This window comes from Phragmites australis, chromosome 8 (genome assembly GCF_958298935.1).
Source record: "Phragmites australis chromosome 8, lpPhrAust1.1, whole genome shotgun sequence".
Taxonomy (NCBI): domain Eukaryota; kingdom Viridiplantae; phylum Streptophyta; class Magnoliopsida; order Poales; family Poaceae; genus Phragmites; species Phragmites australis.
The window spans coordinates 9,345,810-9,368,973 of record NC_084928.1 but is presented as its reverse complement, the minus strand read 5'-3'; the positions used below and the strand labels follow the sequence as shown (position 1 = coordinate 9,368,973).

At 41.9% G+C, this 23,164-nt stretch overlaps 3 protein-coding genes, 1 long non-coding RNA gene and 4 pseudogenes across 7 annotated transcripts; 2 read left to right on the top strand and 6 right to left on the bottom strand.

Moving 5' to 3' along the window:
• Positions 1-742: 742 nt before the first annotated feature.
• On the top strand, positions 743-2,909 carry LOC133926560 (pentatricopeptide repeat-containing protein At5g15300-like). The gene is made up of 2 exons (XM_062372553.1): positions 743-2,696; positions 2,781-2,909. The coding sequence occupies exon 1, from the start codon at positions 763-765 to the stop codon at positions 2,542-2,544; it is 1,782 nt and encodes a 593-aa protein (XP_062228537.1). The 5' UTR covers positions 743-762; the 3' UTR covers positions 2,545-2,696; positions 2,781-2,909.
• Positions 2,910-2,956: 47 nt separating this feature from the next.
• Positions 2,957-3,809, bottom strand: LOC133926561 (casparian strip membrane protein 1). Its single transcript, XM_062372554.1, has 3 exons — positions 3,595-3,809; positions 3,382-3,505; positions 2,957-3,224 (listed from the first exon to the last, which is right to left on the bottom strand). The coding sequence occupies exons 1-3, from the start codon at positions 3,807-3,809 to the stop codon at positions 3,009-3,011; spliced, it is 555 nt and encodes a 184-aa protein (XP_062228538.1). The 3' UTR covers positions 2,957-3,008.
• Positions 3,810-3,830: 21 nt separating this feature from the next.
• Positions 3,831-4,489, top strand: LOC133926562 (uncharacterized). Its single transcript, XR_009911126.1, has 2 exons — positions 3,831-3,971; positions 4,058-4,489. It is a non-coding gene; the product is annotated as an uncharacterized LOC133926562 (long non-coding RNA).
• Positions 4,490-4,940: 451 nt separating this feature from the next.
• Positions 4,941-22,163, bottom strand: LOC133926559 (myosin-11-like). Of its 4 annotated transcripts, XM_062372551.1 has the most exons (42): positions 21,755-22,163; positions 21,398-21,526; positions 21,132-21,275; positions 20,843-20,988; positions 20,460-20,616; positions 20,307-20,365; positions 20,033-20,192; positions 19,735-19,884; positions 19,503-19,639; positions 19,275-19,421; positions 19,061-19,162; positions 18,928-18,985; positions 18,720-18,821; positions 18,159-18,196; positions 17,884-18,010; positions 17,626-17,796; positions 17,396-17,527; positions 17,164-17,273; positions 17,010-17,070; positions 16,545-16,722; positions 16,256-16,461; positions 16,038-16,157; positions 15,674-15,772; positions 15,278-15,496; positions 14,976-15,115; positions 14,483-14,594; positions 14,353-14,403; positions 14,182-14,262; positions 13,914-14,084; positions 13,683-13,838; positions 13,373-13,579; positions 13,088-13,231; positions 12,885-12,955; positions 12,688-12,787; positions 12,352-12,408; positions 12,131-12,187; positions 11,954-12,034; positions 11,801-11,883; positions 10,469-11,711; positions 10,272-10,374; positions 7,554-9,808; positions 4,941-5,464 (listed from the first exon to the last, which is right to left on the bottom strand). In XM_062372551.1, the coding sequence occupies exons 1-39, from the start codon at positions 21,755-21,757 to the stop codon at positions 11,588-11,590; spliced, it is 4,590 nt and encodes a 1,529-aa protein (XP_062228535.1). In that variant the 5' UTR covers positions 21,758-22,163; the 3' UTR covers positions 4,941-5,464; positions 7,554-9,808; positions 10,272-10,374; positions 10,469-11,587. The 4 variants fall into 4 exon arrangements, with proteins under 4 accessions (XP_062228535.1, XP_062228533.1, XP_062228534.1 ...); XM_062372549.1 differs by having other exon boundaries at positions 4,941-8,976; XM_062372550.1 differs by having other exon boundaries at positions 4,941-8,053.
• LOC133927891 (small nucleolar RNA R44/J54/Z268 family) lies at positions 7,580-7,679 on the bottom strand (annotated as a pseudogene).
• LOC133927894 (small nucleolar RNA R44/J54/Z268 family) lies at positions 7,809-7,912 on the bottom strand (annotated as a pseudogene).
• On the bottom strand, positions 8,791-8,894 carry LOC133927893 (small nucleolar RNA R44/J54/Z268 family; annotated as a pseudogene).
• LOC133927890 (small nucleolar RNA R44/J54/Z268 family) lies at positions 9,338-9,440 on the bottom strand (annotated as a pseudogene).
• Positions 22,164-23,164: the final 1,001 nt, after the last annotated feature.

Genomic DNA, 23,164 nt, shown 5'->3' with positions numbered 1-23,164 from the left:
TAAGGGTTTAGCTCACTTTTGATCCACGTAAGGATCAAGTACCCTCTAGGTGGTAGTCCTTCTTCACTTGAGATTGGTGAACTCTAAACCGGCACATCATTATCTTGGGGCTTCAACACATCATCACCATGAATCTCACCAAGATCAAACGCCACAAGTCATCTAGGTGATGCTAATCACCACGAGTAACAAGAAAAATCCATACGGTGACTTTGTTCTGGATCTCCCCGAGTTACAACCTCTTTGTTAAAAGAGCTGAGGGACATTCATTTTAGTCCAAACTTTGCCTTGACTTTGACTACTTCTCATTCTTAAGCTTCAATTAAGTTATCTAGTGCTAGACTAAACTAGTGTGTATCACAAACAACTCTCTAGCTCCAACTAGATTAAGGTAATTAGATAAGTGGTGTTTTCTTGTTAGATTTCCTCCTAACAAGAAGGTAGAAGATCTTGTTTTCTTGTTAGATAAGTGGTGTTTTCTTGTTAGATTTCCTCCTAACAAGAAGGTAGAAGATCTTCAAGACTTTGTATCACACACCCACCACGTAATTTGGTTGAGTGTCACGTTCTGACGAAATTGGTGTGTCACGATATCAAAATCTTGAAGACACAAACTAATGTCGAAGAAAGCGTATTGGAGAGACAAATTAACTGAGTGTCAAGTACTGAAATTCTCCCAGGGCAGACGAACCAGCCCAAACTAGAATACATCCGGAAATATTTCACGTCATCTAGAATTTGGTCCGCGAGTGTGCTTTCTCAATGGAGAGGGGAGAAGAGATTCTGAAACAAATATGTTTCTCTTCGAAGAAAGCGTATTCTGGTTCAACTCGCCAGCCTGTCTTCTTCCCACACCATCGCTCGTCGTGTGCCGTGCTGCCGCTGCGGCGGTCGCCACCCGCCGGGCGCCACGCCCGGGGGTCTTCTCCACCACAGCCTTGTTACCTTCTTGGGCACAGGGACCTCCAAGAAGGGGAAATCTCTGCGCTCCAAGGCATGATCCGCAAAGGCTCCGCGCGACTGAGCCCGCGCGCTCTGAAGCAAATCCACGGGAACCTGGTCGTCAATGGCATCGCCTCGCGCGGCCTCCAGCCCTTGCGGGAACTGCTGCTCTCTTGCATCGCCTCGTTCCACGGCAGCATGGACTACGCACGCAGGCTGTTCGACGAAATCCCGCACCCGGACCTCTTCATGCACAACGCCATGCTGCGCGGGTACGCGCACGCCGCCGCGCCTGACGCGGCATTCGCGGTGTACGGACGCATGGAGGCGGCGCGGCTGAGGCCCGATGGCTTCACGTTCTGCTACATCCTCCGGGCCTGCACCGGCTTGCAGTGTTCTCGCGCCGGGCGCCAGGTCCACGGGGTTGTCGTGAAACTGGGCTTCTTGGAGGATGCCTTCGTGAGGAATGCACTCATCAACATGCATGCCAAGTGTGGGGATTTGGGGATCGCCGGTGCGCTTCTTGATGAGGCTGGCGAGCGAGACATCGTGGCGTGGTCGGCTGTCATAGCTGGGCATGCGGCCAGAGGCAACTTGGGCGTGGCGAGGCAAATGTTTGATGTTTGCCGGCACAAGGACATGGTGTGCTGGAACGTGATGCTGGGTGCGTATGCGAAGCATGGGGAGATGGAGAAAGTGAGGGAGCTGTTCGACCGTGCGCCGGAGAAGGATGTGGTTTCGTGGAACACCATCATCACTGGGTACGCCTCGCAGGGAATGCTGGAGCAAGCGTTGGACGTATTTGATGAGATGAGGGGTGCAGGGTGGATGCCTGATGAGGCAACTATTGTTAGTTTGCTGTCGTGCTGCGCGAACGCAGGGTCGCTTGATGTGGGGAAGATGATACATGCTTTGCACTTGGAAGACAGGCCATCGATAAGTATTTTAACCGGAAATGCATTGGTATCAATGTACGCAAAGTGTGGGGATGTTAACACTGCAATGGAAGTCTTTAATGGGATGAAGGAGAGGGATGTCTGGACATGGAACTCGATCATTGGAGGACTAGCCTTGCATGGACAAGCGGAGCAATCTGTCGAATTCTTCAATAAAATGCTTGAAGAGAGAATTCACCCAAATGAGATTTCTTTCCTATGTGTGCTCGGTGCATGCAGCCATGCTGGACTGGTTGAAGATGGTCAGAGATATTTCTCTCTGATGAAAGGCAGGTATAGGATTGAGCCTAATGCAAGGCACTACAGTTGCATAGTGGACATGCTTGGCCGTGCGGGTCTACTGGATGAAGCATTTGCAGTTGTGAGCAGCATGAGGTGCGAACCAAGTGCGGTGGTATGGAGGACACTGCTTGGTGCCTGCAGAACCCATGGGAATGTGGCTCTGGGCAAGCTTGCTCAGGAGAGGCTTCTTAACATGAGTGGAGATGCAAGTGGTGACTATGTGATGCTCTCTGGCATTTATGCATCATACAGTGAATGGTTGGGGGTGGAGACAGTGCGAATATCAATGGATAAACGAGGGCTAAAAAAGGTTGCTGGTTGTGCTCAGGTTGACCGTAAAACTGCCGGTCTTTCAGCGCCGTGATTATGGGTATTCTACTATTGAATTGAAAAATGAAAGGTGGCAAACACCTATGAATGAATTTTCATTTCTGCTTGTATACCAGAGACTTGAAATAGTTGGTAGATCCCTGATCAGTCAAATCAAAACTGTCATGGTTTCACTGCCACTAGCAGGTATGGATTTATAAGCTAATGACATTTATCATTTTTTGGTCTACTTGGACAACAATATACCAATAACTCTTTTGAAAATTACAGGAATCAATTGATAACAGTGCATTTATACTCATTTTCTCTAGCTTCTATATATGAAGTACACACCATCAAAAGAAAAGAAGTATAGATTTAAGGCGACACTTGAGATAGGAGAGGATCATAGCAAGAGGCAACTAGGCACACGGATGATTACATTAAGCCAGTGAGTCCAATAACCACACCATCATATCACAATTCACACTGCTGGAAGCAAACGATGCACGATTTGGTCTAGCGCCTCGCCAGGGCAATGGCAGAGAGTAATATTAGCAGTATCAGGATAACCATGGCTCCAAACGAACCAATGAGGGAGCCAGAGATACGCTCGCAGAATGAGTCGAACTGCTGGCAAATAGCAAGCCAGTTTGCCCTGACATTACCCTTGTGTGCTAAGTACACAATAGCTGCTGCTGCAGATGCTCCCGCAGTCACCAGTGCCAGCATTGCCTTCAAAAGAATCACAAGGAAAACAGGTGACCAGTTGATATACTTGCTGATGCTTCTTTTTTCTTCAATGTACTAGTTGAGAAACCACGCATACTTTCATGCCGGATGATTTTTTAGCTTTCAATATGCTTCGAAGTAGACAAAGAGGTAGTCTTACCGCGTCAAGAAAGATCAAGAGCAACCTGCTGTATTTAGCCCTGCTCCTAATGATGTGCACAATAGATAGCGGGAGTGAAAGGATGAGATAGGCGCAGACAATAGAATTTGCCACGACAAAGAACCTGTCAACAAAAAAAATTGAAACAGTTGGAGCATCAGATACTCACACGTTATCTGAAAGTGTTGCTATCAAGTGTTGAGGTTGGCTTACGTGAGACTCGGGAGATCACTGTACTGCGCTTTGAACTGGATGAACTGTGTGAAGAAAGGCAGCGTCTCGTTGGTAGTGCCCATGGCAATGGCACTAGCAAGGGTTCCAATGATGGCAATGGAGCGAAGTATGAGATCCAGTACTGACACTCCTTTGCTGACCCCCCTGCTCAGGGGCGCCTTCGAGGTCTCGCCATGCTCACTAGATCCTTTCATTGTGAAGCTTCTAGGGCTCTTGAACTGTTAAAACTTGATTTCTCACCTGTTTTGAAGAAAACAGCCCATCCTTCTCACATATATATACATGGCGAGCTGCATGAAGTGCAGGTCAGCAGGTGGATTAGGTCCACTCGATGCTAGAGCAGGTGGCCGTACAAGGTGTGTTATGTGAGAACTTCCAGGTGCATGTTGGTTGATACCTACTCTACTTGCTCCATGGGGATTGATTGCTTCGTTTCATGCAGAGTTTATGGTCTCTTTACATGAGTGGACTTCCACTGAGCACTGCTATGGGGATACGCATGTCACTGTTGTGCGTCCTGCTATGCAGGAGGCTTCAACTAAACGTTCGTTAGCTCGTTCCAACTCCAGAAGCAATGTGATGGTCTACTTTCTGTCAATTCGTGAGATGTAGAGTTATCTGTTTCGTGCCGAAGCAAGTTGAGTTGGTGTATTATTTCGTGCTCCTTCCAGCTCGAAGAACCATATGAGGGCGTCTTGCTGTAAGGCTACACCTACCTAGATATCTGGCTATTATCAGAATTTTACTTTTAGTTGAGTAGTTGCATTATTTATGCTTTCCTACTTGGTCTTTGATAATGAATGTATGGTCCTCGCTAGCAACCGATTCTTTGCTGTCCATATTTTGGCCTATTTTTATCTTGTGCGTTCTCATATGGCTTCTCTGTTTTGTCAGGACATTTTGATTTCCTCTCCATTGTCATTTTATTGTCCAGTATCGCATATTGAACATTAAACAACTCAAATTTAGCATGATGAATCACCAAGCTACTAATTCTCTTAAGAAAAGGAACCAAATATCTTCATTTGAAGGCCATGTAAAAATATGAAAGTCGTGCACCAGTAAAAAGAAAATTTTATTAATGATTTTTTTCTTTTAAAAAAATACGAAGAATGGATGGTTTGTTGTTTGCACGGCTTGAGACTTTCGCTGTAAACAGCATTCAGTTCAGATTTCGTTATAACTGTAGCCGGCGAGTGGTCGAACGGTAGAATCGTGTATAGCAATTTCGTTATACCAATTCGTTATAACTGTAAATAGCATTCAGTTCAGATTCAAATGCTATTTACAGCAAAATTCGTTATAACTAAACAGATTTCGTTACAGATTCAAATGGTCGAACGGTAGATGCCAGTGAAAAATACAAGATAAGAAGCACATTGCACGGTCGAACGGTGCACAAGCACAACACGCCGCACGAAACAAGACGTGAGAGCTTGCCAAGCAGATGTACTAGTAATCGTCCAAATCACTACATAATGGACTACCTGTGTGCATAATCGACCTCTATTAACACTCCACTATCCTGATCACTCCTAATTGCTAGAGATAACAACAGATGAGCACCATACCGTGCAAAACACCATCAGATTCAACCACATCCTACAAAGTTCCCAAAAGAACGAAATATCACTAGTGCTTCGGCTATAAACTACAGGAACACATTCGCAAGTATTGTAGCCGTTCTCGCAGCTTGTCCAGCAGCACCTCCAGGTTTTGTACTTCATCTCTTCACGCCACCTTTAGAGCAACATTAACTCGCCGGTCATGGCAATGATTCATCTCAACTTTAGAGCACCTGACTAGTTGTCATTCCATAGCATGTTCATTTCTTCAACAAACTCCAACCCTGCATTACAAATCATCAACTGGATCAATGTAGACCTGTACATTAGATTCAAGTCATAAAAAAAATTCATACTTGTGATAGTTCCTTTGACAACAAAAACTATTCAGAACCCCGACATTTGCTTTAGCACCTCAAAGAGATTTTTTTTTTTAAAAAAAAGAGCTTGCAAAGACGCAGTCATCACTGTGCCGTTGGTTTTGCCGCTGGCTGCTGCCCATATCGGCCTCCAGCATAGCCGGCTTCCAACGGTACAGTGATATGGCTGAGATACTGTAGCACCAGTTGAAAGCAACTTTTCTGATAAAAATGAGGATCCATAATACTGTTTAGGTCATCTCTAATAGATACTTAAAAATTCATACTTGTGATAGTTCCTTTGACAACAAAAACTATTCAGAACCCCGACATTTGCTTTAGCACCTCAAAGAGATTTTTTTTTTTTTTAAAAAAAGAGCTTGCAAAGAACAGTTCAACCACAGGCCTGAAGACAATTCAGCAATCAGGGATGCAAAAAAAGGTCAAAAACCAAAGCTTGCACACTCATTATAAAAACTGTTCGGTCAAGGGGCATTCTTTTCATCTGCCAAACCTTCATAATTCTTGCATCTACATATACATTCCCAAGAGCCCGCTTAGCCCTTTTGGTTGATGGACAATCTCGTACAGATGGAGTGAGAGAGGTACAGACAGGCACACACAGAGAGAGAGAGAGAGAGAGAGAGGCGGCAGACCATCCACTATGGCAGGCAAGCAGGCTTCAACAGGGAAAGTGCATTCAGATCTCCGTTCTTAATGCAGAGTAAGACCATCTCCAACGGTTTCTCTTCAGGGGCCAAAATCCCTTCACGACGGGATTTTCGTTCCCTTCAGCGCTCCAACGGTTTCTCTTCACGGTTCCCGTCATGACGGGATTCCCAGAGTCATTCCCTTCAGAACGGGATTCTCTCTCTATTCCCTTCGCGATTCCCCTCGAGGGGAAGCTGTTGGAGATGAGAGGAAATAAAGGGAATAAGAACGGGGAAGGGAATCGGGAAGGGAACGAAATGAAGGGAATATGATTGGAGATGGTCTAATCATCAGGCTGGTAGATTAGAATGCCCCGATAACAAAGCCGAAACACCCCCAACAATTAATCTCAAAATGATACCAATATATCACAACATTTTCAAAATGCATTATACATCTGTATTTGAACTAGTTGACTCATATGACTTCACAAACACCTTTCCTCTAGCACATAATGCAACAGTACAAGGCATCCTATGCATCTGCCAAAAGACTTCAAAATTTTTGCATCTACACAAACAATCACCAGAGCCCGCACAACCAGTTTGGTGGAAGAAAACCACAGTGATATATGCATGCATGGATGGATGGATGAATCAATGGTATCATTCTCTCCTTAGAGAGAATTACTTGTCTGTTTGGAAACAGAGGGAGTATATGATCCACCACAGCGGTCAAGCCAGCTTCAACGATGAAGTGTATTCAGATCTCCATTCTTAGTGACTTGTGACTTGACAAGCACATGATGCAACGGTACTACAGGGACATTCTATGCATCTGCCAAATCCTTCATAATTTTTGTAGCTACACAAACACTCGTCGGAGCCCGCTTTGCCAGCTTGGTGGAAGAAAAGCAGAGTGACATTATGAATGGATGGATGGATGGATTGCACCATTCTCCCCTAAGAGAAAATTACTTATATTTGGGAACAGAGGGAGTACATGATCCACCACAGCGGCCAAGCCAGCTTCAACGAACAAGTGTATTCAGATCTCCATTCTTAGTGCAAAGGTAATCATCAGGCTGGCAGACCAGAACGTCCCCGTGCAAACACTGAAGCGGGCATATATGTAAGCTGCAGCCAGTAAGCTTGCAGTCGGCCGCGTTCTAGAGGTTACCTATACCAGTACTAGCTGCATCCAAGGTTTATCAAGCATACACCCATCTAGCTTGTACATCTTAATACTCAAAAGAAAAACAAATTAAACAAAAAGAGTCACAGATTAGGTGCATATCACTGAGGAATGCTCAAAGAGAACCTCTAAAGCCAAACATGCTTTCAAGAAAAAGAGACAAACTTACTAGAAAATAGGCTAAAAAGCTTGATATTGGCATCAGAGATTCCCCTAGACGGAGTCAGCATGCTATTGCGTTCCTGATTTTGGGAACACTGCAGATGTCCTTGTCCTGCTTCTCGTCATCTACCATTACTTATGCAGTGAAATGGTGAAACATTGCAACTCACATAGCGATACCAGCCATTCCTCCAAAGAGCACTTAAAGCCAAACAAAAACACAAGGAGACAACTTGACAGAAATAAGCCACCAAAATTGAGATCAGGATCAGAGATTCCCCTAGACGGAGTCATCATGCTATTGCGTCCCTAATTTGAATTGGGAACACTGCAGATGTCCCTGTCTTTCTTATTGTCATCTGTCAATTTTTCTTGTGCGGTGGAATATGGCAACTCACACCAGCCATGTTTCCTCAAGAAAAGAATTAACAGAGAGTGGCTGTATTCCAGACAACAATCATCAAAGCTAAACCACCAGAAAATGGCACCAGCATAGAGAAAGTTAGCCTTCAAATTCAAAAAAAGTAGTGATTACCAAGCAGCGAATGTCATCAGTACCAAACTAATATCAAACAAACAAGTATGTAGCTATCAAGAACTCATAAAGTAAGTCAAATGAATCTATGGGGGCATTCTTTTGATCTGCCAAAGCCTTCATAGTTTTGCATCTACACATGTGCTCCCTGAAGCCTACTTAGCATGCTCAGTGGAAGAAAATCAGAGGAGAAAGATGGACATATAGTGACACACAGGGAGTATTTGTGACTGGAGGGAGTACTACTACTGCACTACCACTGATCCACCACAGCAGCCAGGCAGGCTTCAACAGAGAATCACATTCAGATCTCCATTCTTAGTGCAAACAACTGTAATCATCAGGCTGACATATCATGATACCCCTCATGACACAAACTTATCTCACAAATGAGAGAAGAAAAAACTTTAGAAAGGAGAAGCTTCTAACAATATATTATGCATTTAGAGTAGTCAGTTAACACAGCTTCATAAGCATCTTCATCTTCTAGTCTAATTAATAGCACATAAAGCAATTGAATCACCAGGGAAGCTAAAAAAGGTTGTCCTTGTCTTTCTCCTCATCATCTACCAATCTTTTTATGCAGTGCAATGGTAAAATATTGCAACTCGCATACTAGCCATAACTCCTCCAAATTGCACTTAAAAGTTAAATCCAAACAAAACCACAAGGAGACAACTTGCAAGAAAATAAGCCACCAAAATTTAGATAAGCATCAGAGATTCCCCTAGACGGAGTCATCATGCTATTGCGTCCCTAATTTGAATCAGGAACACTGCAGATGTCCTTGTCTTTCTTCTCGTCATCTACAATTTTTCTTGCACGGTGAAATATGAAACTTATACACTAGCCAAGTGTCCAGAGAACAATCCTCCAAGCTCATTTTCAGGCCATGCTGTAAATCAACAGAAGATGGTACCAACACGGAAGCCTTCAGAGTTCAGATTCAAAACAAGTAGAGAACAAGCACTAAACTAACATCAGAGAAAAATGTTTATAGCAAGCAGGAACTTGTTAAATAGGTCAGACGAATCTAGTAGGGGCATTCTTTCTAATCTCCCACATATTTCATAATGTCTGCATCTACAAATGTATTCCCCAGAGCCTAATTAGCCAGCTTTGTTGACACGCACACACAATTACACAAAAAAACTTGCACAAACATGCATTACTCCAATTCAACAGAGAACTATTACTAGCATGGTTAAGCACGCATCAAACTCATCTATTCCATAAGCTGTATAAAAAAACTGGCATTAGCATCAGAGATTCCCCTAGACAGAGTCATCATACTATTGTGCCCTCTATTAATCAGGAGCACTGCAGAGGTCCTTGTCTTTGCTTCTCGTCATCTGCTACTTTGCCCACGGGGTGGAATATTGCAAGTTTGCAACTCACATATCAGTCACAGAAAGATATCGCAAAACCATTACCACAATACCAACCATTGGAAAAGCAGCCCAGGCTGTATTGCAGCACTTCAAAATTAAAAAAGCTTCATAATCACGTACTTGTTAAACAAATTAGCAATAAAGTTAGGAAGGGCATTCCTCCAATCTGCCAGAGCCTTCATAAATTTTGTGTCTACAAGCGCATCACCCGGACCCCACTCGGACAGCTCCTTGGAACAGCGGAAGAGGAGCAGGGGGAATACATGTATGTATGTATGTGTGCATGTGCGTTGGGGTTGTGTAGGTGTGGTTGCAGTTTCCTCCAGAGGGAACTACCTAGATAAAAAGAACAGAGGGAGTAGTAGGGCAGTCATCGAGCGAGCCTGCCTGCCAAGGCTGACCCGATGCACCGCAGCTGCAGTCAAGCGGGCTTCAACAGAGCAGCGCATTCAGATCTCCGTTCTTAATGCAAACAATGCTAATCATCAGGCTAGCAGATCAGAACACCCCCATGACATGAACAAATTTGTCATATACTCATCTTCAAAATGAGACTAAACCCTAAACTTTTGAGAAGGAATTAAGCCATTCTACGAGCTCATCGTTCACTGATCCAAGGTCTCACAATCGTCGAGCAAAGTCCGCATGAACATGGAGTGCATCATATTAAGTGCTTTTCAATAGCGCATTGCTTTTAAGTATATTTAATATCTTCACAAGTAACTAACCAATCCCCGATAATGATAAAGAAAAAGGAAAGAAGACAACAATTGAAAATAAAAGGAAAAGCAGACAAGACCTGAGATCAGGGGTGGATCTACCACCCCGGCGAGCTCTGGCGGGCGGCAGAGGTGGCGGCGGAGCAACACCCCCCCCCCCCCCCAAAACCCCCGGTGGCGGATCTACCACCCGAGCGAAGCGACGGCGAGGGAGAAAACCATGAGAAACGCAGTCTCTCGATCAGCACCAGGGGACAGAAGGGGAGCGCTGACGTACTGTTGCGATGGAGGAGCTGCGGTAGACGAAGGGCGCCGCCATGGCTGGCCTCGCCTCGCCCCGGCGATCTCTCACGGTGGATGGGCGACGCGTGCGGAAGGCAGAAGGCAGAGAATGGAGGCTGGGCGATGGATTCGTGAGGCTTTGGCTGCAGAGTTAGACGCACCTCGCGCCATGGCGCCTGGATCGGGTGGAGGAGGACGGCGGCTCGCACGAGTTTAGGGCTTTGTAGGGGGAGAGCGGCAGCGGGACTGGGAGAGGGGAGGGGAACCCTATCATCCTCCTCTTCGTCAGTGTTTTTTTTCCTTTTTTTTTTGAGAGGCCTCTTCTTCAGATTTTTTAAGGGAGCCTCTTCGTCAGTTTTTTTTAGGGGAGCCTCTTCGTCAGTTGAGACGCCGTCGCATTCGCACGAGCTGCTGGGCTGGGCTGGGCTACCCAGTGTAGAATCTCAGGAAACAGAAGGATGAAAACGAAGTGCTACAGAGCAAAACGGTACAGAAATATTGGTGAATTTTCTTCCAAAAAAATGGTGAACTCAGATATTAATTTCATACAAAATAATAATCAACATCATTATGGTGTTCAATGTTCTATACGCAAGACCAGTACAACGAAGCCATGAAAATCATTTAACTGGAAGAGAGAAAAAAAACCTATTACCCAACTCTTGCAGACACCTCAAAGTGCTCTAGAACTAAATAATAGCCTAAGGAAAGAATGGATTTCTACTGATTTTGCTAAGACCTTCTAAACTAGTTTGACTTGAACTAGTGTATGACAGCTCTGAACTTCAGAAGAATAAATCAAAACGCATAGATGAAGGGAAACAAAAAGGCCAAAAAAAAAAAAAAAATAGCACTGAGGCGCAACTACTTGACTAGAGGTGGATCAACACTAGGTGAGTCCAGGCATGCCACAAAGAGTTTGTGGATTTGATACATTTGCCATGTAGCGGATGGTCAACTCCTATCTGTAAAGCTGCAAAGGTGCAAACAAGGAAGCCGTGTACCTCATTGCATTGGACATTCGTAACTAGAGAAACCTCGCACTTCATAGACCGCCCAATCATCGTTCTGGGTACCTGCATTCCACGCCCAAGTTCGCACTCACGCCACGCATCTATTCAGGTGGCGGCAACAGGAATACAAAGCCGGAGTTCTCCCGAATCAATGGAGGTGGCTCAATGTCAGAGATGTCGATCTGCTCCATTGATTTAGATATGTCATCGACGGAGAACGGTATGCTGCATTTTGAAGTGCAGATGAGTAAGTAGAAGCATATCACATTAGGTGGCATAGGACAAGAAATTGATAGGAGCAAAGCGATAGTAACCTTGAGTCATCATCCAGCAGAAATGAATTGCTTACAGGATTGTTGGAGTCTTCTGTCATTAATACTCTCATGTTTGATATAACCTAATATGATAAATCACATGTGGTCAATTCTTGTCAGGTGAAATGAAATGCAACACAATGTGAAGCTTACCTCTGGGGAAACACTATGTGTTCCATACTTGTCATCCCAGTACATAGTACTAATCCTGTATAGCTGTTGTATGCTAAGTACCTGAAAAGGAGGTCACGGGGTTGTAAACAAACTCCAAGGAAATGCATCTTTTCTAGCAGATGGGGAAAAATTAAACAATAGTTAATTATCTCTTACCGGACAAAGGTCATGACTTATTTCATCCAACGTTTTCTTTGGCTTTTGATGAATTACCTGTAAAAATTGATATACGTGAGAGAACTGTATATTTGATTTGGCCATTTTTAATACTGCAATCTACACTTCTCTATCAGTTTTGTCTCGGCTCTCATCTGTTGGTCCTGCTAACCAAATATTGCATGCAAGTCATTATACGAGAAAATAGAAATACAAATTACCAGGAAACCAATAGCTTGTCTAATATGTTTAAGCTCATCCCATGCTGAACCTGCATACTGCAAGTAGGAAGAGCGCTAGATGAGAAATCAATATTGATGCTCAGTTGCAAGCATTCGAACAATATGTCACACGAAAAAACACAGAATTGTTTTTGTTCTGTTTTGGAGGAAAAAAACTATTTTATCTTTAATTCCTTTTGCTGTCAGACACAGAAAAAGCATGGGTATAAACACTGCCATATGGTCTAGAACAAATTATTATGCAATCTTCCTTCATGAATATGTTTATATTATCTAGCATCATTCGAGACATGTAAAAAGAATAGCTAATATTACCTCGTCAGTAGCCCTATAGCACCAATGTTCAAGTTCAGCTAATCCTGCTTTTACGTACTCGCCGTTACTGAATGAACAGCACTCCCTTCTCAATAGCAGACTGAAGACAGACAGACCATGTTCAAATGAAACTCAATAAGACATTTACGGAATTTCAAGCCAACAGTTAAGTAGCTGCTCAGGTTTAAATATTTTACCTGTTAAATAGCTGTACATTGATAAATGAGAATATCTGAGTGAATACTTTTCGCACCAAGAAAGGAGGAACCTGCAGCAGTGACATACATAAGCAGGATGCATTCATATATGCCTTTAATGAAGTTTAATAATCCTAATATTCTTAAAGCTGTTCAAAAAAATTATCCTGGTGAAATGAAGAAAAAGGAAACATTATACCGACATTGTTCACTTTCAGTATGTTCAAGAAATTTCCAAGGCTCTTCACAATCCCTTGCCAGTGAGCGATCAAAGCTTGTTGAGCAGCAGTATTAGTGTTTGAACGTGAAGATCCTTTCATTAAGCTTGCTCTTGATGTTCTCGGGGCCTGCAGTATTTGTATTGGAAGGGAGAATTGCAGGAAGCCACATATATTAGACAAAATAAGGCACTCATGTTGGTCATTCCACAAACAAAACTCAAGACAACAAGATGGCTATCATTCTCTGGACTCAGAAACCATGAATACCTGAATGCACAAGCCAAGCAAAGGAGAGATCTCTTTCTTCAGATTATCCCGGATCATTCCATATATCTTCTCCACATATGCCGTAAGTTGTTGTTTAAACAGTAAAGCAGGATACTTGGCTTCGACTTGTCTCAGTGTCTCGACTCCACTAACCATGCTTCCATTTATGAGAGAAAGATTTACACCTTGTGGAGTTCCTCTGAAGCTCTGGAATTAGAAAGCAAAAAAACTAGCTCATTCATTAACTATTAAACTAGCTTCACTTAAAGAAGAAACAAAAGAAAACGAGGGAAAAATAAAAATGTATTACCTGCGTCATCCTTCCAAAAAGTGTAGCTGAAGATGATCGTCGACGCTGGGGAGCCATTCCTGTTGATCCACTCGCCTTTAATGTCCGTTGAAGCAACAGCAACAGTGTTGAAGCATTTGAAAGCCAATATGCTAAGACTTCATTATTGTCTTGTGTCTATATAACACAGCAAAATGATAATTTAGCATCACTGTAGATAACGGTAATAAAATTTACAAATATGATTGTCACCTCAATTGCATGTCCAATGGTCTGAATGATGCGATCAAAAACACTTGTCCGCTCTACCTCAAATGATCTCCAATGAAGAAGGCATTTGTATATTATACAAGCAGCAACTGGCCGATTCCCAGCAAAACCTAAATGCTGTGCGATGCACCTAATTAATAGATCTTGATTCTCCTGCAAAGGTTCTGAACATTTCAGTTGCAGAGAGTAATATGAATCTAAAGGATCTATGCAGTGATCCTAAAAAATATGAATAGATGGCACACCACACCTGCTGCTTTTCATTAAGAGATTTCTGTGGCTTATCATCAATGTCGTATTCCTTTTTAGGAGAGGATGCATTATTGGACTCCTGAAACACAGAGAACAAAAGGTTTATTTTGATATACTTTCAAGTGACACAATAATATGCTGCTAAACTATAGAAAGCATGTACACTCACTGGAGTTATTTTTGGATCATTGCCTGATACATGAACATTTTCAGAACTCCTCTGTAAAACAAATAGGAGGTGCAAATTATCGATTGAACCTTCCAAAATGGAAGAAAGGATAAAACATAGTAACACTCACTTGTAAATTGGACTTGGAGCGGCCAGACAGAATTTTGCTTGGAGCCATTGAGACAGCTTGCTGACGAAGCACTTTATTTTCAGATTCTACATTAGAGAGTTTCTCCTCTAACCTGAATGAGAATAAAATGAATACATGTTGGATAACATAAGGTGAGGATTTGATGTTGGATAACATAGCAACAATACAATTAGATATGAATATTGACTATAAATCTATAATTATAAAGTATGTCAATAGAAAACAAAATGAAATTACTAATGATTTTACTCAGATTTTTTCAACCTCTAAAAATACTATAACCAAGTTAAGCCTGCCCTAGCTAGAAGAGTGAACAAATACATGTCGGCTAGCATGTCTTTGCTACATAGGTGTGGTCTGAAAATTAAACGCACAAGGAGAATCTGGACATGGTTCATGCACAACAGGACAAAACATGGAAATTCAGTGACAAAAGCATAAAAGGAAACAAGGAGCATGCGAAAAGCATAACCTTCTCAGGTATTCCTGAAATTGACGCATTTTTATTTCAGTCTCTTCCAGTTTCTTTTGCTTTTCTTCATTTGCTTGTTCTTCTTCAGAGCGTTTCTTTTCTAAATCATCGGCTCTTTCTTTTTCTGATTGTAATGAGGTCTACATCAAAATAAAGTCGTACGTCACAAAATGAGTTCAAGTGTTAAATTATGTAAATATGAAGTGCTTCAGTTTATCTGATCATGTCTTATTGTTGAAAACTACCGGACGAGCAAATGATTAGGAAATTCTGGACAATGTTAATGGTCGCAGATTACAAACCTTAAGTTCTTGCACCTCTGTTGTCAAGGAATCGATCTTTTCGGTGTCTTGGACAAAAACCTCAGTTTCCTTCACAACAGGAGGTGCTTCCTCGATAGTCTTGACAGCTTCTCGTTCCTTGACAAGCATTGTGTTTGCTTCATCCAATTTGCCTTGCAATGCTTCCATAGAGCTCTGCAGTTTTGACAACTCCTGAGCTTTTGCTTCTTCCAAGTCTGTCTGTATGCACGTGAATTGATTTGTGTCAAATAATTAAAATAATATATAACGTGGTAATATCTGAATACACGTAGTAAAATTATAGAAGCTGAAACAATGATACAATTATGTTTTACAACTTAGAAGTGTTTATGGAGTGGAAGATATGAGCAGAAACAAAGAAGTCCAAAATTATACCCTCAGTCGCTTCTCTAATTGCACACGCCATGTAAGTTCTTCCACTTTCTTTTCAAGTTTATCTTTTGCTTCCTTGAGTGCACCTGTTTCTCTTGCTTCCTGAAGAGAAGATGATAGCATGCTTTAGAAATGACATTTTTTGGTGTTCTCTGATGGTGCTACCTTGTTGCCAACTTTATGAACTACTCCACATAGAACATTTATCATGGCATCATTTACTCTCCTCTGGCACGCAGTTATATTTTTCAAAGCATGAACAGAAAGAATTTTATTCCTTATATAAGAAATAGAACTGCATTCGTGCTGTATACAAAAACAGCAGATGATATGTACAGTAGTTCATTTAATGGGATACAATGCATACCATTTTGAGCTTCCTGAGCTCTTTCCTTGCAGTTTTTCCCCTCCATCTACATTGTGCAACAATGGCTGCACATTTCAACTTCCTATGATACAAATGAGCTCTATGGCACCTATAACGAGCCTGCCATGGAGAATCAAGGCATTCAGGTACATATCCTATGTTAGAAGCATTACTCTCTGTTGAGTTGCATTATTATTTACTAGTAGATCAAAAAGTACCTGAATTGTAACAGCTGCCTTAGATTGCTTCTTAAATCTGAACTCATTTCTTGCTGCCATCGCTCGCAATGCAGTTTGCACCACAAGAACCGAAGCATGTTGGAGTTTGTAGGACCTTCTTGCCTGATGCCTACGTTGACATTTCTGAACTTTGATGGCAGCTACTTCCCTTCGCATGTTATCATATAGTTTACAAGCTAATCTTCCTAAAACACAAGGGATGATATTGTCAATTAGTTAGTAAAATGAAATGTGGCCAGGTCAACAGTTAATTATAAGCAAAACATACCTCTCCATATTGCCTGAACACACACAGATGCCTTCCTCAAAGAAAGGAACTTCTTCCGCATCATATGTGTCCGTATTTTCCCCTGAATTGTTTTTGCCGCAGCACTGAGTACTTCAGTCCTCCTAGCATCTAATTCAGCCATCTGGCCAGCTCTCAGAAAAACCTTTGTTTTACCTATCTGAGAAATATAAATCGGTGTTAATGTGATGAAAATAAGTACATTGAAGCCCTAATGTAGAACAGTTATGATGATCCTGTATATGTTTCTTTTTTATTGCTATGCTTGTAGTGTGAGGTTGCCCTGAATGCAAACATATAAGCAAGCACCACTAAATAGGTACACAAGTTATGCACAATATGTTCCTTTGAAAGATCATTAACAGCTCTTCAATGTAGGTTAGCTCTTAACTTTACTTTGAATGACAAAACTATGCGATAAGATGAATGGATTTGTGTTCCTGTTACCTGAAAGCCCAAAAGACCCTTTTTTTCCAAAATCCTCTTGCATGCAACCTTTTCATCGTTACTATTGAGATATTTAAAAAGAATAACTCTGTTAGAAGCACAAAAAACACCAATGTAAAACTACAAATCCGCACAGCTTGAACAAATAACTTACTTTCCTTCAAGGGCCTCAGGTGCAAGTATTCCAAAACGATGCAAAAACTCATAAAACGTGCGACGTGTAGGATACCCGGCACAACTAATCCTGATTGCCTCAAGTACACCCTGATGATAAATGGCATGCAATTTAGTCAAATAATTTTGACATATAGACAAACTCCGACTTAGCCACCATATGCACTACAGTACAGGCTGGCACAATAAAATCATTGTTCAAAATCACTTACACCACAACGCAACTGTTGCATGACATTGACATTCTCGAAAATTGCCGGTTTTAGCACATTATTTGGCTTCACACATCTGATATAATGAGGCTCTGTAGAATTTAAGGTTTCCATAAGTGCTTGAAGTTGTTGCTGCCACATTGAAAGCAGAGATAGGAAAAATCAGTCATGCACAATAGCAAACTGGAGAGAGAAAAGGAAATGGGATAGGTGGATGTAGATCTGACAACCTTAAAGCGAGCTCCTATGGAAGAGAACTTGGAAGATTTAGATGTCTCCTCTGGCAGAGGTGGAAATAAACCAGAGATAAATGAACATTTAGAAGCACTCAGTAGCTCCTGGTGCTCTGCCACAACATAGTCTTTATTTTTGTCAAGGAATTGATCGGACTGGTACAACACCTGAATACCACAAGTCCACAAGCATCAGTTAAAACCAGAACAGACAATAATATCCTGATGTAATTGAATTTGATGAACAAAAGCTACCTCTCCAGCATAGTGACAAATCGTAAAATCAGTGCGAGATAGCTTTGGTTTGACAAAACGTTTGTGCTTTTGAAAAGTCTGGTAGAGCTTCTGGGCAAACGTCTCATGTGTTGACTTGGGGAACATACTGAACGCGGTTAAAAAAAGAGAGAGCATGTTAACAGAGCTTTTCATCTAATCAGTGGTCATCAACTCAAACACTCAACTATATCACACAGGTGAAAATATAAAATTGATAAGACAGGAAAGACAAGAAAAATAATTGGTAAGCATACCATGCCTCGTCAAGAAGTGCAATAACACCACCAGGTTTCTGCAAACAAACAATTTAAACAAACAAAACTCAGTCTCATTTATTGTTAAATCCAGTAATACATGCAAAGAAACAAGTTGAGAATCTGTAGGAAAACTGACTGTTAAAGATTTCTTAGTTCTAAAATAAGTACAAGAAAAAAAAAAAGCACAGCATCTTTGCCTGGCCAAAACGAGGGCTTCTTTTGCCTTGCTTGGGCTTGTATTCAGCTTTGTTTCAGCTTTTAGCAAAAGGATGTTTGACTCTTCTAAATAAGACTAAATGTAAATTACTTTGCCCTTGTTTTTAGCTTATAGGCCCAAAGGTAAAGCCTAAGTTCGTTCCAATAGTCCCTAATTGGAAAGTTTTGGATTGCATTCCGCAGCAGCACACATACCATTATGCATGATTGATGCCCACAAAGTAAAACAATAGAAAAATTCAGGTTATACATTACAACAATTGGAATGCCCAACAACAAAATGCTTTAGATGAAATTACTAATTCAATTTAGAGGTCTTTTATGTATAATGGCTATGCATACCTTCTCAATAAGGTCAAGAACATCTTGATTATCAACAAATTCAATATAGCTCCAATCAATTTGTTCTTTAGTGTACTCCTCTTGTTCCATCTTGAAAACGTGCTGAAAAGAACACAGAAATACCTTTCACATAAATGTGTGTTCTTTTGGTTGGCACATGGCTAGTGGGTTTGGTGCACATGAAACATTCCTTGTGAACAAATATTACCTGATTGAAATGTTGTTGCAATTTCTCGTTTGTATAATTAATACAGAATTGTTCAAAACTGCAGAAATTATGATTTATCAGTTTGTGAAAAGAACATAGTGGATTGTAGATACAAGATTACAGTAACAGTTACCTGTTTGACTTGAAGCTCTCAAAACCATAGATGTCCAGGACACCAATAAGACATTTAGAGCTAGCATCTTGCCCAATGGAACTATTAATTTTGTCAACAAGCCTGAAAGAGAGTGATGGGTCGCAATGGTTAATGAAGTTTTTATTTGTGTATGTTGCATTTGGAATGCTATGGAGCACATGTAATAGAGAGCCAAACGGCATTATTGTGTTACCAGTCAAACAAGCGAGAATATATCGTCTTTGCCAGACCATCCCTGCTAATGGTTGCATTGTAAGGATCAAGGCTTCTTTTTATAACCTCCTCTGGTGTTACCATGACACGCTTACAAAGAGCATCTTCCAAGGCTCCAGGATCACACCTGACACAGAATACACCTCAACACTCCATACAGGATGCATAATCTCATCAGCTATGAAACAAAGCGAAGACAAGTAGTTACATAAGAAGCTCAGCAGTTGTTTCAAGATGGAACTTGGATTTCTCATCTTTCAAGACTGAGGAATCAACTTCTTTCCCCTTGGCGAATTCAATGTTGCCAATATGAAGGATAGCAGCAACAACCCTGAAAATAGCATCCTGGATAGAAATTAAATTGTAGACAAGTGAGAAAAACCATTCAATTAAACTAACCATCAACCGTATCAAAGAAAGTATGGAAATAACTGATCTACCTGTTCCTGAGTACTGATGCCAACAATATCCATTGCTCTTCTGGTAGCCAAATATTCATGGGCGTCGCTTACCCCAACCAACTCGTAGCAATTTGATTGATTGAGATAGTGAAAAGTCTTAGGATTTCCTAATTTGTACTTTTCAATCTCCTGAAAGTTCAATGTCACAGAAGATAGTTGTATTAGTAATCAAATATCTTCTAAAAAAGTAATCAAACTTTAAAATTGGCGTAAAGAAAACCAGTTACAAGTGCATTGAGGTTCATAATAAAGACACAAGGAGAATATAAATCATTACCTCCTGTGGTGCCGAGCAAAGGAGATAAAAGCAGTGGTAATTGCGTTCTGGATCAGATATTTGGCATACACGTGACCTTTCTAGAAGGTAAGTTCTGATAGCAGCACCTGAGATCCGCCCTTGCTTATCAAACTGAATCTCAACAAACTTACCAAACCGACTGCACCAACCATTATGAAGGGGAAAAAATGAGACCCAAACGCATGCAACTCCATGATTTGGACAACAAAAGCAGGTAATATATGATTAAGGTACTTATTTAAAGTGCCTTCACCTAGAATTGTTATTTCTGACAGTTTTCGCATTGCCAAAAGCTTCAAGGACTGGATTTGACTGCAGACACAAGAATAAACAATATATGTTCAATTGAAGTATAAATAACTTAACATTACAATTATCTTGAAAGGCCAAGGACTGGCTGTCTTACTTCGAGAACTTGTTGCTCTACTGTTCTTCCTTCAGTTGCAGCTCGGCCACCCAAATAGGCAAGATACCTCATAAGCATTTTTGTTGTTTCTGTTTTGCCAGCACCACTCTCACCACTCACAAGAATGGCGTTACTCTTCTGTTCATTAATCATAGCTCTATTTCAAATAAAAGACAACAGTGAGAACAACTCGTATTCTCTGGAAATATTGAACTGATTCTGGCTATCAGCCTTTTTTAGTGCATTAAAGAAGGTAGAAGTACACAAAAATACAGAAGTTTTTGGAAAGAAACATAGGAGGCTAGAAAGAACGAGAACGCTTAACAGTTGCCATGTAAGGAACAAGGCTACTTCTTATAACCTCCTCTGGCTATCAGAGTTACCTGTATGCAACATCTGCCACAGCAAAAACATGTGGACTTAACTCTCCAAATGATGCCCCCTTATACTGTTGCATCATATGCGGATCGTATATATGAGGCAATCTTTGGAAAGGATTGACAGCGATGAGAATATTTCCAGTATATGTCTGCCAAAATGATAAAATATCAGCCATAAGGAACATAGTGTGAGTATCAGATTTGTGAACTCAGATAGTACGACTGACATAATGACACGTCTACAGTATTTCAGTAAGTGATCATTCAGCAAACAGTAACAAAGATAACATACATAAATTTCATTAAGCTCATATCTGATAGCCAAATTCTGCAACACTCCTGGTTCATGGAGATAGGAGAGCTTTGTCATGTCATCAACTCCACCAGCAGCTGCCTCCCTGTCTTTGGGGTATAGTTTCGCCAAGTTTGCAACAATCTAAAAATGTAACAGCACAATGATAAGTATCGGTATCGAACTCAAAGCTCAAAAGCAAGTTACAAGACCAAACATATCGGTCCCCGAGAGCCGATAAAATCCTAACTCATGAATGCTGTTACCTTTTTCCCATTGGTTGCCTGGATCTCAGCCTCTTCCCCATTGATTTTAACGACCTCTCCATCGACCCAGCAAATCTCAGGGTCTTCGGCCCATACATGAGAGCCCACGATTATATTTACTTTCGTTCCCTGCAATGGAAACTCGGATATCTCAATGATCTCAGCTATCATCAGTTCATCACACAAGAGTCTCTGAAACCATTATAGCGACTTGTTTCACGACGCATTTGCATTTCACCAAAAGGTCAGAACAAAACCATCAGGCTTGCACTACCCTACAAATTCGGGCAGCCTCGCCCAACACGACAGTAATCCGCCATTGCCGCACCGCATTACGCAACGAGCAGGCGAACTCACCATTTCGCCGGCGCCCGGAGGAGGGTGATCAGTCGAACAACGAAGCTGTGAGCGATGGGGCGGACAAACTCACATCTTCCTTCCCGACCGCTCCGACGTCGTCGTCGTCGTCCGTCCTCTCGTGGGAGGAAGGCGGAGGAAACTGGTGCGGTGCAAAAGCGGAGGAGTGGAGAGGGAGGAGGGGATGTGTAGAAGGCGGTGGGGGACGGGAGGGGGGTTGGAGTACGTGGAGCGGCCATGGCTGGCCCCCGCCTCGATCTCTGCGGGGCGCCATGGAATCCGCCCCCGTTTCGCTCGTTCGTTTCCCATCTCGGCGCCTCCGCCTCCCACACCTCCCGCACACGCGCTAGGCGCCAGCGCCACTCGCAGACGCTGCCGCAGCGGGAACGGTCGAGACGAGTGAGGGTGCTGGTCGAGGCCAACGGACCGGTGGGGTTCGGCGGGCTCGGTCCTCCGATAGCACCCGCAGTTTCGGACGAGGCGCGTCCCGGTTGCTGCTAGAGATCCGTCTGGTCGAAGATTAGCGTGCGTCCCAGATACTAATTGCCAAATAATTTACATGCTAAGGATATTCACCTAGTTGGCGTAAAAATTGGTAATACGTGAGGTCGCAAAATAACGATATTCTTTTACTTTTGTAAAAGTGCACGATTATTTTTAAAGTAAACTAGTAAATGAGATAATTATTCGATTACGACGAATATCAGACTGTTTTACAAGCAAGAACAGCAAATAAGAGCTACTCTAATTTTGCAAGTCACGGGAGTACATGACTGATTAACGGGACAAATTAACAAAACATGGCTATTCTAGATCTACTTAGGAAGAACAAAAAAGAAACAAAAAAATGTATAAGTTTTGTATTTGACAATTGTGTTTTTTCCAATCGGCCTCTGCCCTTTAACTATTTATAGGAGAGGGTTAGACTTGACCATATAGAATAGGACTATATCTCTAGAACCTGTCTAAACATATTTTATTTGGCTAAAACTAACGAAAGAATCTAAATAGATTAAAAAACAAACTCGAACACCGAATGGTCTGGCGAAAACAAATTTCAGAACGTCGGACCATCCGATGAGTTTATTTGGCCGAAAACCCTAAAATTCACTCCAACATGCACAAGATATTCTGACGTGTTAAATGTACTCACCGGAGAATGTCATCGGACCAATATTTACAGAGAGCAAATTTTCAACAAGAAACTCTCTTGTTCACACTGGATAGTCCGGCGTTCAAGTTGTACTCACCGAAAGCTTGCGTCGGACTAATATTTTCAGAGTGCAAATTTCGCCATTGAGCTCACCGGATAGTCCGCGCTACCTTGGATCACACACCGGACTATTTTTTGTACAGAGCAATTCTCTCTACGCGATTCAAGCTATAAGCACCGGATAGTCTGATGTTTGT

Coding starts and splice junctions, on each gene's coding strand:
- LOC133926560 (XM_062372553.1), top strand. CDS start 763: ATGGAGAGGGGAGAAGAGATTCTGAAACAAATATGTTTCTCTTCGAAG.
- LOC133926559 (XM_062372551.1), bottom strand. Junction 18,986..19,060: donor GAGAGCTTCAAGTCAAACAG/GTAACTGTTACT, acceptor TAATTTCTGCAG/TTTTGAACAATTCTGTATTA. Junction 14,595..14,975: donor TTTCAGGAATACCTGAGAAG/GTTATGCTTTTC, acceptor ATTCTCATTCAG/GTTAGAGGAGAAACTCTCTA.
- LOC133926561 (XM_062372554.1), bottom strand. CDS start 3,809: ATGAAAGGATCTAGTGAGCATGGCGAGACCTCGAAGGCGCCCCTGAGC. Junction 3,506..3,594: donor AGTGATCTCCCGAGTCTCAC/GTAAGCCAACCT, acceptor TTTTGTTGACAG/GTTCTTTGTCGTGGCAAATT. Junction 3,225..3,381: donor TCTTGATCTTTCTTGACGCG/GTAAGACTACCT, acceptor ATTCTTTTGAAG/GCAATGCTGGCACTGGTGAC.